Source organism: Leptodactylus fuscus, chromosome 9 (genome assembly GCF_031893055.1).
Source record: "Leptodactylus fuscus isolate aLepFus1 chromosome 9, aLepFus1.hap2, whole genome shotgun sequence".
In the NCBI taxonomy this organism is placed as follows: Eukaryota; Metazoa; Chordata; class Amphibia; order Anura; family Leptodactylidae; genus Leptodactylus; species Leptodactylus fuscus.
In genome coordinates, this window is record NC_134273.1 from 37,748,280 (window position 1) to 37,762,754 (window position 14,475).

At 40.5% G+C, this 14,475-nt stretch overlaps 3 protein-coding genes across 4 annotated transcripts in view; 2 read left to right on the plus strand and 1 right to left on the minus strand.

Moving 5' to 3' along the window:
• STIMATE (STIM activating enhancer) overlaps positions 1-14,475 on the plus strand; it is a 372,954-nt gene that overhangs the window by 312,517 nt on the left and 45,962 nt on the right. The window lies entirely within an intron of this gene.
• The window catches only part of PVALB (parvalbumin), a 166,236-nt gene that overhangs the window by 15,362 nt on the left and 136,399 nt on the right, over positions 1-14,475 (minus strand). The window lies entirely within an intron of this gene.
• Positions 67-14,475, plus strand: part of NCF4 (neutrophil cytosolic factor 4) — a 78,382-nt gene continuing 63,973 nt past the window's right edge. For both annotated transcript variants that reach the window (XM_075286865.1, XM_075286863.1), the window contains exon 1: positions 67-867. Coding sequence is in view for 1 of the 2 variants with exons in the window: in XM_075286863.1 (XP_075142964.1) it covers positions 824-867 (44 nt within the window). In the remaining variant the exon portion in view is untranslated. The remainder of the gene's footprint in view (positions 868-14,475) is intronic.

The following is a 14,475-nucleotide window of genomic DNA, read 5'->3' on the forward strand; positions in this document are numbered from 1 at the left end:
CAAGAAACTCTATTAATACGCCTGGCAGGGGCTCAGGTCCTGGACTTGGGCTTTGAAGCCAAAGGAGGAAGGAGGACTGGTAAAGAGACAATCCATCTGAAATCTAAAGAGTGGGGGTAGGGATGCCCCATTTATCTGTGTGCACCCCTTAAATTGAATACATTCGTGGACTTCCTGCTGCTGCTTGAGCTGCATTCACGAGGATTTTCTGCCAAACTTCAAAAAGATTGAGGGCTCTTATCCAAGTCCAATCTAGATGCCTGGTAAGTCTGCCAGCGAATAGGTCAGATGTCTACAGGATCCAAGAAAGGTGGAGGAAAGTCTGGGCCTTGTTGATTTCTGAACAAATGGACTGTATAATGTATAAGCAGAAATCTGCTCAAATCTATATTTATCTAATTACTTTTTTGGATGATGTGATGCTGAAGTGCCGAATTTAATGTGCTTGATGAGTATATCCTGGCAGAGAAAGCGAAGATACACCCATAAATGGGATCTATTGGCATTTTCTACTTTGGATGACTAGTGAAGATGCCAGACTGGGAAGCCTGCAGAGCGAAAACAATCCATTACGGGATTAAAACTTTTCTCAACTATTTGGCCGTAGGTACTCTTCACTCATTTTATTTATGGATACGGCTGCTTTCAATTTGGATCCTGTAGGTTTGTGGACTGAATTCCAATGTGTGGTCTCCAAATTTACTGCAGTTTGGATTAAGCCTGTGGTTGCACGGGGGGAAGCACTCCTGGAATGGGAATGCCATGGATTAGCCACAAGTCACTCTACCCCCTCCTGTTATTTGCAGTGTGCCAGGACTACTGAATGAATAAACTTGGACACATGCTCATAGCTTGTTGTAGCTGCAGGTATGAAATACACAGCCAAGAGTCAAAGGAATTCTGTATATGTCTTTTGTATGTGTGAACTCGGCTAGAGGTTACTGAGAGGGGCTCGCCATTCATAATAACTCAAAATTGTTCAGACTCCTGTAGGCATCTTGACCAACGTATGGGCTGCAGAGTTCCCACTCAATAGAATAGGTTTCGATAATATCTAATATGAGTAAAGCCTATGGAACGAGTCATTGTTATAGTGATTCGTAATTTTAGATAATGAACTTTTACCTTTAGCTTTTTAGTAACTTGTGATGCCCTCTTTATGCCCAGTATAGACCTACTGGGCCATTTGTGGAACAATAACCATTTAATCTATAAGCATAAGCAGTTACTATACAAGGTGCCTTTGCCATATGTTTTTGCCATTTTTGCCATTATGTCTATTGCCTTATGCGCCCCTATCATGGTTATTGGATCTCTATAGTAGACTTCTAATAGATTACACTGCAGAGTTTGCATAACATGTTTCTATGCAGTTTCCCCTAGAACTTGGCAATGCATGGCTATTAATGTAATATTTCTTCTTATTCCTTCATCTGATTTTATGGAAAAGTGTTTTAATACAGGAAGAAAAATCAAAAGAATACATTTTTGAATGCATAGTAGAAATAACAATCCAAAATGTAAGTAAATGCAACAGCAAAAGTAAAGGTTTGCATGAAAATAACCCATCACTATTTTATTCTGCAGGATATATATATATATATATATATATACACACACACACACATATATTATATATATATATATATATATATATATATATATATATATATATATTATACACCAAATGCTTTAACCCCTTCCCGCCGATGGCATTTTTTGATTTTCGTTTTTCATTTTTGACTCCCCTCCTTCTAAACCCCATAACTTTTTTATTTCTCTGCTCCCAGAGCCATATGAGGTCTTAATTTTTGCGGGACAAATTTTTCTTCATGATGCTACCATTAATTATTCTGTAGAATGTACTGGGAAGCAGGAAAAAAATTCAGAATGGGGTGGATTTGAAGAAAAAATGCATTTCTGCGACTTTCTTACGGGCTTTGGTTTTACGGCGTTCACTGTGCAGCCAAAATGACATGTCCTCTATATTGTGTGTTTCGGTACAGTTCCAGGGATACCAAATTTATATGGTTTTATTTACATTTTGACCCCTAAAAAAAATTCCAAAACTGTGTTAAAAATTTTTTTTTCTAAAAGTCGCCATATTCCGACGGCCGTAACTTTTTTATACGTAAGTGTACGGGGATGCATAGGGCGTCTTTTTTTGCGGGGCCGGGTGTACTTTTTAGTTCTACCATTTTCAGGAAATGTTATTGCTTTGATCACTTTTTATTCAAATTTTTATCAGAATCAAAACAGTGAAAAAAAGGCGGTTTGGCACTTTCGACTATTTTTCCCGCTACGGCGCTTACCAAACAGGAAAAATATTTTTATAGATTTGTAGAGCGGGCGATTTCGGACGCGGGGATACCTAACATGTATATGTTTCACAGTTTTTAACTACTTTTATATGTGTTCTAGGGAAAGGGGGGTGATTTGAACTTTTAATACTTTTTATATTTTTTTATATTTTTTCTTACTTTTTTAAAAAAATGTTTTTTGCATTTATTAGACCCCCTAGGGGTGTTGAACCCCAGGGGGTCTGATCACTAATGCAATGTATTACAATGCTAATGCATTGCAATGCATTGCAAAAAATCATCCTCTCTTTTGCAGGCTGCATAGACCAGCCTGCAAAAGAGAGGATTTGCAGACAAGCCTGGGAGCCTGTACAAGGCTCCCAGCTGTCATGGCAACGGGACGTCGGCCCTGGAGCATGCTCCAGGAGCTGGCGATGCCGGGCAAAATGGCTGCGCCCATGCGCTGCCGGGAAAATGGCGCCTCCGGCGCCTTTGACCGCGGCACCGGAGGGGTTAATGCCTCCGATCGGTCCGGGGACCGATCGGAGACATTAGAGCCGGTTGTCTACTGCTTAAAGCAGTAGACACCCGGCGGCTATGGCGGCCGCCCGGCTCCCGGGCGGTAGCCATAGTTACAGACCCGACATGCGCCGTACTATTACGGCGCATGTCAGGAAGGGGTTAATATAATGTGGCTGTCTATATTTCTATGACTAGGCTTTTTTATAGAACTATCTACAGAGATAGCTGCTCTCCTACCTCTGCAGTCCAATGTTTAGAGAATAGATTTCAGTATATTTTATATCATAATTTAAAGTTCTTTATATTAATATGAATTACATTAATATTTGATAGAACTTCTTTAATATCATTTTATTGAAATATTATTCTTTGGGAATGATTAAATAATAAAATATTCAAGTAATGGAATAATTTAATACAGTCAAACCCATGCTTAGATCTTGGGAGTGTTTTTTATATTTCTGTATAAAATTCCTGCTTAATATATATTAAGAAATATAGAAAGCTATGGTATATACATAACTCCTCAGAACACCGAAGAGAACAGGGCGACTTTAGGTAGAGAAAACATGGTCATTCTTCCAATTTAAGATTGTAGTGTTTCTTTATACTTTAATATATTCACTATAGATGCAATACACTGTTTAGACCTCCTAGCTTCAACAACCCTCCCATGATCCATTTTAGAAGTGAAGGTGGCAGTCTGATCCATGAAGTCAGTCAGTAGTCATAATAGTATTGATTTGCCTATACTTGTGTCAGGTTCACACCTGTACTTTGATCTCCTCTTGGGTCCCAAAAACCGAAAACCCACTCTTAAAAAGCGGTTACCTGCGTAAACCCATTGACCCCATAGTCTACAACAAGGCCCTCCAGGTTTTGCTTGAAAAATGAGGGGAGAAAATTCCTGTCCGCAAGGGCTTACAATCTGTCATAACCACTTATTCTGTAGCCCGGTAGAGCCCTAATAGAAATTTAGATTGCCCCTGTGTAAATTTTGGGATTGCCATCTTGACTACCAAGGTCTAGACCGCCCCTTTCCATAAGTACCCCTCACTATTGACCTTATAAACAGTGTCTATCAGTAAGAAAGGCCCATTGTATTAAATGTGCTAGTGGCATATGTTAAGAATATAAGATCCGTCAAGAACAGCTTGATGACTATTTGTGTAAAAGTGTAAAAAAAAAACAGCAAAAAAAATTCTAGATGTGAATTCTCAGACAATATAGCCAGTACGTTACTTCAAGGACATACAGATAACCAACCAGGATATAATATTGTGTCCCTCCGCATGTTCATTAAGAGATCATTTCACAGCGGCAGATATTTGTGATTTGCTCAGACAGTAATTCATTGGATGTAAGCGACTGTTTACTGACCAGCTATCCTTTTTTTATCCCCATTAGTATTACATTGATTATAAGGCACTTAAGGGATTAGTAGAAGTGCTCCGCGTAACATAGTAATTGTGCATACAGCAAAATGGCTGACTTTAGTGATAGTATTAACCTCAGCCATGCATGAGGCTAATATGTTATAATCGCAGACTAAGCCTCTCACCCGGAGATGTTATCAGTGATGTTTGCACAAAAGAAGATTAACATGCGGTAATAAAAAAATAAAAAAAAAAAAAAACCCACTAAGATGGGAATAAATATAGAAAATATTGTAGAGCTTAATGGAGAGTAAAGCCAGAATTTTCAGTTGACGACTACTATAGGCTATAGACTAAGGCCCCAAGTAACCAGGCGCAGCCACAAAGCTCCACGGGAAAAAAAAAAAAACGTGGCAGAAACGCATTGTAGTTTTTCCCCGTAGCACTTTTCACTGAAAGTCCACAGAGGTTTCCTCTGCAGACTTTCTGCTTCCATTCTGGAAAAACACCAGCGTTTCCGTAGGTATAATTGACTTGCTGCGATTTGCGATTTAGAGAATTGTTATGGTGGGCTAGCAATTAAATGGTGCAACAGTCTCAACTCAGAAGGGGTATTATATCACTTTAAGGAGACTGCCTTTGTAGTACCTTTCCACATGCAGAATCTTACAGACCATACATGCATTATGGGAAAGGGATATGCAAATAAATTCTCTAAGGTGGAAAAAGGAAACCTTTTAATGCCAATTAATGCATGTACTGTATTTCTAAAAAAAAAGTAGTAGTATGATCTTATTTAGCCTTAATCTCAGATCATGCCATTAGGTTTCTAGAAAATCAGGCATTGATCCATAGGGAGTTATTTGTCAAGGGGCAAAGGCACGTACGTTGAAATGAGCATCGGGGTGGGCCTTCTGCTGGTAGTAGGTACAGTGCCTGGATGCACCATGGGTATGTAATGCTATACGTTACATACCGAAGCCTGCTAGGATACAGGCATCAGAGCTGTCACATCTGGGACATTACCATACAGTCCTGAATCTGCGCTAGCAGCAACAGGCTGTTACTACTAGTACAGGCTTCGGGCTTATATGGTACTGCTAGGACAGGCCTGCTAGGATTAACATCGGATCCCAGGAGGTGAGTAAAACTGTTTATTATGTTTCCTCACCTCCCCTAGGGTTACGATTATGATAGTTGGGGGTCTTTTCAGACCCCCGAGTATAATAATAGCGGTAGTGGGTTTGCGGCCTGGGCCTGCTCATAGCTGCCCCCTGCGTCCTTTAGTAAAAAGGCTATGAGTAGGCCCGGGAATGTAGGTAAATAGGCCGTTACCTGCTAGGGATACTCCAGGAGGTAGCAGCCTATTATAAAACAAAAAAAAAGTATTTAACTTACCGACCTTGCAGCTGCTCCCGCTGCCTCTTCACTTCCTTGGCAATAAGACGTCTGTGTTTTTTTTTCTAAACCAGCGCAGGAGAGGGCTGCTCGGGTTGTTTTCAGAGCGGCCCCTCTCCTACGCTAGTTTAGAAAAAAAAAATCTGATTGCCGCAGCTGCCACAACCTCTGGAGTGCTGCCTAAGACCGCCATATCACCTCATTAGAGGTGTGGTCCTGGTCTCCATACCTCCAATATGTCTCATATGCTGTGACTGATTTCCCTCAACCCTGCTAACATCAAAGCATAGGGGCATCACAAGAGGGGCTATATTGGGGCATGACTTGCTGGATTCACACCATAGATCATACTCCATTCGGGGATTCCGTCCCCGAATCTGCTTGAAAATTGCAGAAAGAAAACTCACACAATAACTTTTTTCTCCTAATTGTTGCAGAAACCAAGCGTAACCCAACAGACCCCATTATAGTCTATATTTTTAAATATCCAAAAAGAAAAAAAAAAAAAAAAAAAAGACATGGTCCATACATCACAACCTTGTTCATTGACCTTGTGCTTCTCAGCAAATTATACAATACTGAACATGAAGTTCTTCGTATACATATTGATCAAGGTGTATGACCCCACTAGTCACTTCATGGCGACCTCTTTATAGTGGGTGCCTAAACTACTGGGTGCGGGACTGAACAGCAACCGCCACCAACACAATACAGTACCCACAGGGAGAGTGACCCAGCAACACTCCTGCTTCTAGTCTAAGCCTCATGGGCACCACACCATAGCATTGGCAGACACCACACAGCACTGCACCATGTGAATAGATCACAAAAAAGTTTACCTTACCATAAGGTGTCAAAGGACTACAAAGTGTGAACAGGTCTCAGAGAGTTTAATCTGCCATATGGTCTCAGTCAAAGGACTGGGTCAGTAGAAGGCTCCCTTAATTTAAAGGCACCTGAGCCAGATGCGAGGAGTGCTGCTACCAAAGTGGAAAAAAAAAAATAAAATGGGAAAGACAGAACTCTATGTAATGCATAAAATATCCAAAAAGGGAAAAAGACATGGCCTGCACATCCAATCTTATGCATTGATCTTGTGCTTCTCAGCAAATTCGATAATACTGAACATGAGGTCCCTAGTATATATATTGATCAAGGTGTATAAGCCCACTAGCTACTTCAGGGCGATCTCTTTATAGTGGGCCCTACACTAGGCGTGGCACTGAACAGCCACCTACACCAACACAATACAGCGCCCACAGGGAGAGTGAGCCAGCAACACCCCTGCTGCCAGGCTAAGCCCCCGGGCTCTGGGCCACACAACATGTGCACAGATCACAAAAAAATTCACCTTACCATAAGACTGTAATGTGTGAACAGGTCTCAGAGAGTTCACCTTGCTATATGGTGTCAATCAAAGGATTGAGCCAGTAGAAGGCTCCCTTAATTTAAAAACACCGGGGTCAAATGGGAGGAGTGTTGGTACCAAAGAAAAACAAAAAAAAGGATGCTAGACCACTTGGTGGCTCCCCCTGTGGGCGCCGTGCAGCACTGCACCCAGTAGAGTAGGGACCCACTATAAAGAGGTCGCCATGAAGTGGCTAGTGGGCTTATACTAAGAATCTCATGTTCAGTAGAATTTGCAGAGAAGCACAAGATCAATGTATAAGATTGGGGTGTGCGGTCCATATCTTTTTTTTTTTTTCTTTTTGAATATACTATCGTCTATAGTTTTTCTGCAGGTAACCGCTTTTTAAGTGGATTAGGTTTCCCCAAGCAGACCCAAAGAACGGAAAATGAAAATGCTAGTGTGAACTGAGGTTCATTAGCTTTACCCCAAGGTAAACATGGAATAAAAGGTAATTTTCGGAGGATGGAGACCGCGCTTGGGCATTATAAGGACATCACTGAAAAACAGATGAGGCGAACTGTGAAGTACTGATGGGGGTCTTAGAGGTTAATTGGAGCTAACAGATTCCCTTGAAGAGGTCGTATGGTAATAGAAAAAGGGTCTTATTCGTTCCCAGAAACAGCATTGGCCTATAGGCCGCAGCCCCAGACATTTGCAATTTATGATGTAAGACTGTGGTTGTTAGGTGATCTGACACTGGCACTGACAGCAGCGTGACAGAAGTTACGTCACGCCGTTTCTAATCTCCATCTGTGGTTATTATCAGATTTTTAGTAAAGAACCTTTGTCTTTGAGACAAAACAACAGGAGTCCCATAATGCTGGATCTGTATTGATATGGCAGGCCTTCTTCTAATGCTCTTTGTATGCTCCGTAGGATGCATTGCTGCTCACATGAGCCACTGTGATTTGACTGCTGCCAATAGTAGTTGTCTTTTGGCAGGCTACAGATGAAAACACCTGCTCAGAGACTTAAATATAGACGGAGCGTGTCCAAGTGGTTGAAATAGCAGCCTCCTCCTTGTCTGCGAATCAGCAAATTGTGTTATTGTATGTTAGGTGAAAAAAGTCTATAAAAGGTGATTTATTGCATATTGTAATACTTGGAGTCATCAGGCACTGCCGGCTTCTTTTATCATGATTTACCAGTCTCAGAACCGCAATATGTCACTGGAGCAATTCCTCGCTAGGTGTGATCTCTCCGTAGACAGCAATAAAAAGATGATGCAACACAGACCGTAACATGTTGAAATCCATATTGGCAGCATTGAGAATTTCCTTTCTGCTAGCGTTCTCATTTCCTACTAGAATTTTGAGAATATATTAGATTTTTCATTACAAATTTTTTTGCAGTTTCACAGCAAATCTCCAGTATTAGGTGACGTGTAAATTATGCCATTGCCATAGCAAGATCTGAAAATTCACAGCATGCCATTATTCACCGGCATTGTACCGCAGATTTGTTACTGTCTGCAACAAATCTACAAAGTCTGACTATCGCACGTATGATGCAGTCCTGTTTGCTGAGGCGGTGCAGGAGAGGAAAGACTTTGGGCATTGTTAGGCTCCCTTGGTAACAGTAACACATGATCTGTGCACTGTGTCTTCCGACGTCAGATTTAAGCTTTTGGCTGGAGATGAGGATGCCAACAACATTAGAAGGACCCGTTAACTTTCATTACGCACACTTTAAGTACATAAGAGTCATGTGGACCTTAGCCAAAAAGTTGTGCACCACTACTTGACTATCGGTAGTTCATTTTGTTTAACTGGTAGGGGATTTTTTTTTTAAATAACCACTTTCATGGCGGGACTATTAAAGGATTATCTTATATTATGTTATATTATTATATATAAGATCTACTTAATTATTATAATATTATACATGCTCATCTTCTAATAACAAATATTCATCTTTTTAGAGTAGTTCAGAATGGTATGGGAATATGGTTCATTAGTATGGGAACATGAACTGATGTAAATGATTATAATCTCTGTACAACGCTGAAGAATATGGAAATAAACTACTGTATATACTCGAGTATCAGCCGACCCGAATATAAGCCGAGGCCCCCTAATTTTACCACAAAAAACTGGAAAAACTTATTGACTCGAGAATAAGCCTAGGGGGGAAATGCAGCAGCTACTGGAAAATTTAAAAAATTAAAATGGTCTGAGTTTTTGGGTGCAGTAGTTGCTGGATGCTGGGGAAGGAGAGGGGATGTTTTGGTTGTCTGTCTGCCCCTTCCCTGAGCTTGAAGACTGTTCCCCCCCCCAATTGGAATTCAGCCTGGCTGAGTATAGGGTATCTGCAGTGCTCCTATTAACCCTTTCTGATGGAAGAGGAGCTCTGCAGATACCCTATATTCAGTAGACCGGGCACTTTCAGACACAGGGATACCTAATGTGTTTGTGTTCACAGTCATTTTCTAGTTCTGTATGTTTTCTAGGTAAAGGGGGGATTTAGAACTTTTATTTTTTTTTATCTTTTTTAAAGTGTCTTTTTTCCCCCCACTATTTTATGGGAGATCCTATACATTGATATTGCGGCTGGTCATAGCCCCCCCCCCTTCCTAAAAAAAAAAATAATAATAATAATTTTTTTATTTTTTTTTGCTGACTCGAGTATAAGCCTAGGGGGGCTTTTTCAGCACAAAAACTGTGCTGAAAAACTAGGCTTATACTTGAGTATATACGGTAATAGTAAAGTTAAAAAAAAAGCCATTGACTATAATCCTACAGTAGTTTGAATTACTACTAGTTAAAAAGGTTGTCCCATGGAGAAAAAAATTGAAAAAGGCTCAGAATGGGTAAAAAAAAAAAAAAAAAAAAAAAAAAAAGGATTGCTAGCTTATCCTGGGCAGTGTCTGAAAAGAAGCCACAAGGGATCAGTTAGTATTTTTCAAAAAGTTTCCCTGCCATACAAACTCGTAAATTACAGAATAATTTTTTGAAAAATCAGTCCATACTATAGATCCCACTTTTAGGCTAAGACCCCCTGTAGCGAAATAGAGCCAAAAAGAACTGCAGGAAAAAACGCCTAAAACCCATCAAAGTTTTTAGCGTAGCACTTTTCACAGAAAAACGGTTTTCCCCTGCGGTCATTCTTCTTCAATTATACCTACACGAAAAATGCCAGCTTTTTCGTAGGTATAATTGACATACTGCAAAAACACAAAGATTTTTGAATTCGCAGCATTTCCACTGTGGATATTTTTCTGCATTGTGTGGATGGGATTAGCCAGAATTCCATCCAATGTTCAGGTACTGTAAAATGCTACGGTTTTTGCCGTGCCGTTTACACTATGTGGGGCCCCGACCTTAATGGATTTGCAGAGAACAAAGGAATTTCAAATTAACAGAAGCCAAGCAAAATATAGAGAACATCTCTTCCTCCTGTACATACACAAAAATTTAGACCATGCCCTCAAATTAAAAAGTAAATAGTAAATATTTCGGGCACTCCTTCTAAACCCTTGGGGTGTTTGTAGAGGGTGTATCACACTAGAAGTCACTTTGAAGAATCCACAGCACTCGCCACAATGTAAATGATGCTATCCGTATTTATAATAGTTACTACAAGCGATCTTATGGCAGTTAGGGTAAGTTTACACAGGGTTTTTTGGTCAGGATTTTGAGGCCGTATCAGTCTCAAAATCCTGACCAAAAAGACGGCTTCCATTGAAATCAATGGGAGCCGGTTAGTTCTTTTTTCCAGGAGCCGGAACAAAAAAAAGAACAAAAAAATAAGCGACATGCTCATTCTTTCAGGTGGATTCACCTCGCGACATCTGCCTGAAGACACTCCCTCCCGACTAGGCACATTCATTTGGACCTAATCCGGAGCGGAGTGCACGACCGTATCCCGTATCTGCCTCAAAATCCTGACCAAAAAGACGGCTCTCATTGAAATCAATGGAAGCCGGTCACTTCTTTTTTCCAGGAGCCAAAGCGAGATGCTCATTGTTCAGGCTGATTCGCCTCGCGACATCCGCCTGAAGACACTCCCGACTAGGCCAATTCATTTGGGCCTAATCTGGAGTGGAGTGCGCGACTGGATGCTGGTGCACTGCACCAGCATCTAGTCGCAGCTACTCGTATTTTGGCCCAGAACCAGAGGCGGCCTCCACCTCAGGTTCCGGGCCAAAAAACCCCGTGTGAACTTACGATTAGGCACCAATATTTATTAACAATGATGTCAAACGCTTTGGTCAAATCCTTGCCCTTCATTGGCGAAAGATCTGAGCCGAATGCAGTAGAAGGATTTTGACTGAAGTGTCTGACATGATGGATCTTCTCTCATTGTTAATATACTGTATATTGATACCTAGCTGCAATAATATTGCTTGTACTATTAATAAATATATAACTGCATAATTTACATTTGTGGCTGTTGTGGATTGTCCAAATTAAAAAGTATCCAACACGTAGTATGGAAAAAATGGAAGAAAGGGGCAAAAAGCTGTCGCTGAAGAATCTTCTGTTGTTCATTTGCTGCTTTGTTCTGCACCGGAAATTTGCTTAGTGTGTGAACATAGCCCCAGTTATTTTGCTGCCTGTGCACTGCAGAACTTGTTTTAACTCTACAAAACTGCTATTTATTTGTAAGAGAGATGAATTCACCACTGGCCAACCTGTTCCCTGTACCTCCGCTCTGCAGCTCCTGCCAAAAAGCACCATACAGCTCAGCTTTCTGTGAGGTTAACTTGGGCAATAAAGAGATAGAGTTTAACTCCAGTCAAACCTGAACTTTCATGTACTGAGCGAAGCCAAGCTGTAAATAATACTCGCCAATGCTCCCAGAATGTCCAAGATACTCCTGAAAAAAGGAGTGACCTACCAGAAGTCTAGGTGGTGGGCAGATCGTCCGAGCCCAAATGTGTGGGCTCTTTGTAAGTGAAGTTGGCGCTTCACAAAAAAAGGGGCATAGCCAGCACATTGCATGTCCATATCATAAAAAAGGGGTTAGCTACACACAAAAGGAGTAGTATCATTCCTCCAAGTGGCCATGGTCTTTTCAAAAGGAATGTACCTACCTTCTTTACTGGATAAATTTGGAAGGGGGTAATAGCACTGCCCCCGAGCATGCTTTTGCCATGCCTCCTTTCATGTGGCATATGAAAGGTATAATGGGACTGACTTCAATGGAGCGATGGGAGATTTAGAAGGTAAGTAATGACTTACTTGTTTACTATGGACCATAAACAACCACCATTAGATTTTTTCAAAAAATGGAAAACCCCTTTAAACACTGTACATAAACCGTGCATAACTTATGATGTCATCACTTCCTTAAGACTGGAACATGAAAAGTGCGGAATTCTCACTGTAAGGACATTTACAGTATCTAGTCTAGAGGGACAGATTTCTTAATACATCATGTCAGATGTGTAAGTGTAGATGTAAAGATGCTTGCATTGCCGGTAACAGTGATGAAGTGAGGCAAAATTGTGGTGACATCACGGAGATCACATTAATGGGTAACATCATTGTCTATGACAGCACTGTCCAAATATTTACTAGGAGAGAGCTGTACGTGATTCATACGCATCCCACTTCAGAGCTGATCTATAAAAGCACAATATGAGCCAGAAATAAAGAGGGATATTTGCAGCTTTTTAGACAACCCTGATATATGATTTATAGCATACATTCAGATTTCACATTAATTTACAGTTTATATATAATCCACACAAAATGTTGTCACTTTTAAAATACAATGCATTACTTAATGTATTTTATACCAAACCGTGTGTTACAGCCTATATTTTAATCTACAACTGCATTTAGAATTTAGAATGTTTTAGAGCTGAAATCATCCAGCATTTCCTACTCAAGCTCTGCTTATTTTGGGCTTAGGAGTCCAGTGGGTAGTCCCCCTGATAAGTGAGCAACAGTTTTCCGTGTAGAAATCAATAAGTAGGACTGTCCACTCAATGCCTAAATCACTGAATAAATCACTATTGAATTTTCACTGTATTCCTTATCCCTGTCCTGTGACATCACTCTTTATTTACCCCTTTCTGTGACATCACTGTGCTTATTATTGATGTCTTGTGACATCATTGTTTATTGTCCCCGCTCTGTGACATCACTGTATTCCTTATACCTGTACTGTGACATCACTGTGTTTATTTACCCTTCTTTGACATCATTGTTTTTATTATTCATGTCTAGTGACATGACTGAATATTTACTCCTGTACTATGACATCACTGTATTTATTATTTACTGTATGTCTTATTGTCCCTGTACTGTGACATCACTGTATGCATTATCTCTGTACTTTAGAAACACTGTGTGTATTATCTATGTCCTGTGACATCATTGTGTTTATTTACCCTGTACTGTGACATCACTGTAATTATTACCTATGTCCTGTGACATCACTGTGATTATTACCTATGTCCTGTGACATCACTGTGATTATTACCTATGTCCTGTGACATCACTATGATTATTACCTATGTCCTGTGACATCACTGTAATTATTTACCCTGTACTATGACATCACTGTGATTATTATCTATGACCTGTGACATCTCTGTGTTTATTTACCCTGTACTGCGAAAATCACTGTGTGTGTATATGTGTTTCTTATTTCTATATATTGTTCCACATCTTTTGCTCAGCTCCATTGAGTGTCTAATATCCGGGTTACCAGTTCTGCACATATAAATCTTGGCTGTACCATGTTTGTTTCTTTAATGAAAACATATTTGCATCAGAACAAATGCAGGATGGGTTGTCTGTATTCCCTAGGATATAACACTAATGTACCATGTGTATGGACTTGAATGACACTTGGCAGACCAATGACTGCAGACTCCAGTGCACTCCTACTGTGGAGCTGGACAGCTCTCTGGCCACTAGACATACAATTACACCTGATCTGCTTCCCAATGGCTCCAAGTTCTAATTTAGCTTCAGGCTTGGCCATGTTTCGAATGCTGATAAATTTAGTGGGGGATTAAGGAGCCCAAAAGACATGAGAGGGCCTTAAAAGGAGCCTCAGGGCGGGAGAGAGAGAGTGACAAGGAGAGCATCCTGACTTGCCTTGAATGGTGTTGCAGACCTGGGAAACACAGAAGATGCAGCTAGAGATGGGCAGATTTTAAGACAAATGAGAAGGATTTGTATTCATTCCTTTTATCTTATAGTGTAACATGTCTTAACCCTTGCAATGCACTATAGGAATGAAGCTTAGACATGTCTGCAGCCAGTAAGTTTGTGGTGAGATATTATCACATCACCATAAAGTCCATGGTCTCAGACCCGCATGTAGATCCAGCATCCTTATAGCGATTAACTCTACACCTTGTATGCTGGTTCATATAAGTAGTGGGGTGCTGCCATAGAAGGGTCCAGTCCCAATGAAGAATTTAGTTGTGTACTTTGATCACCTTCAAGAGCTCCAACTGTTCAGTAGTTAGTTGGAAACCATATACATATACATACATAATGTGAGA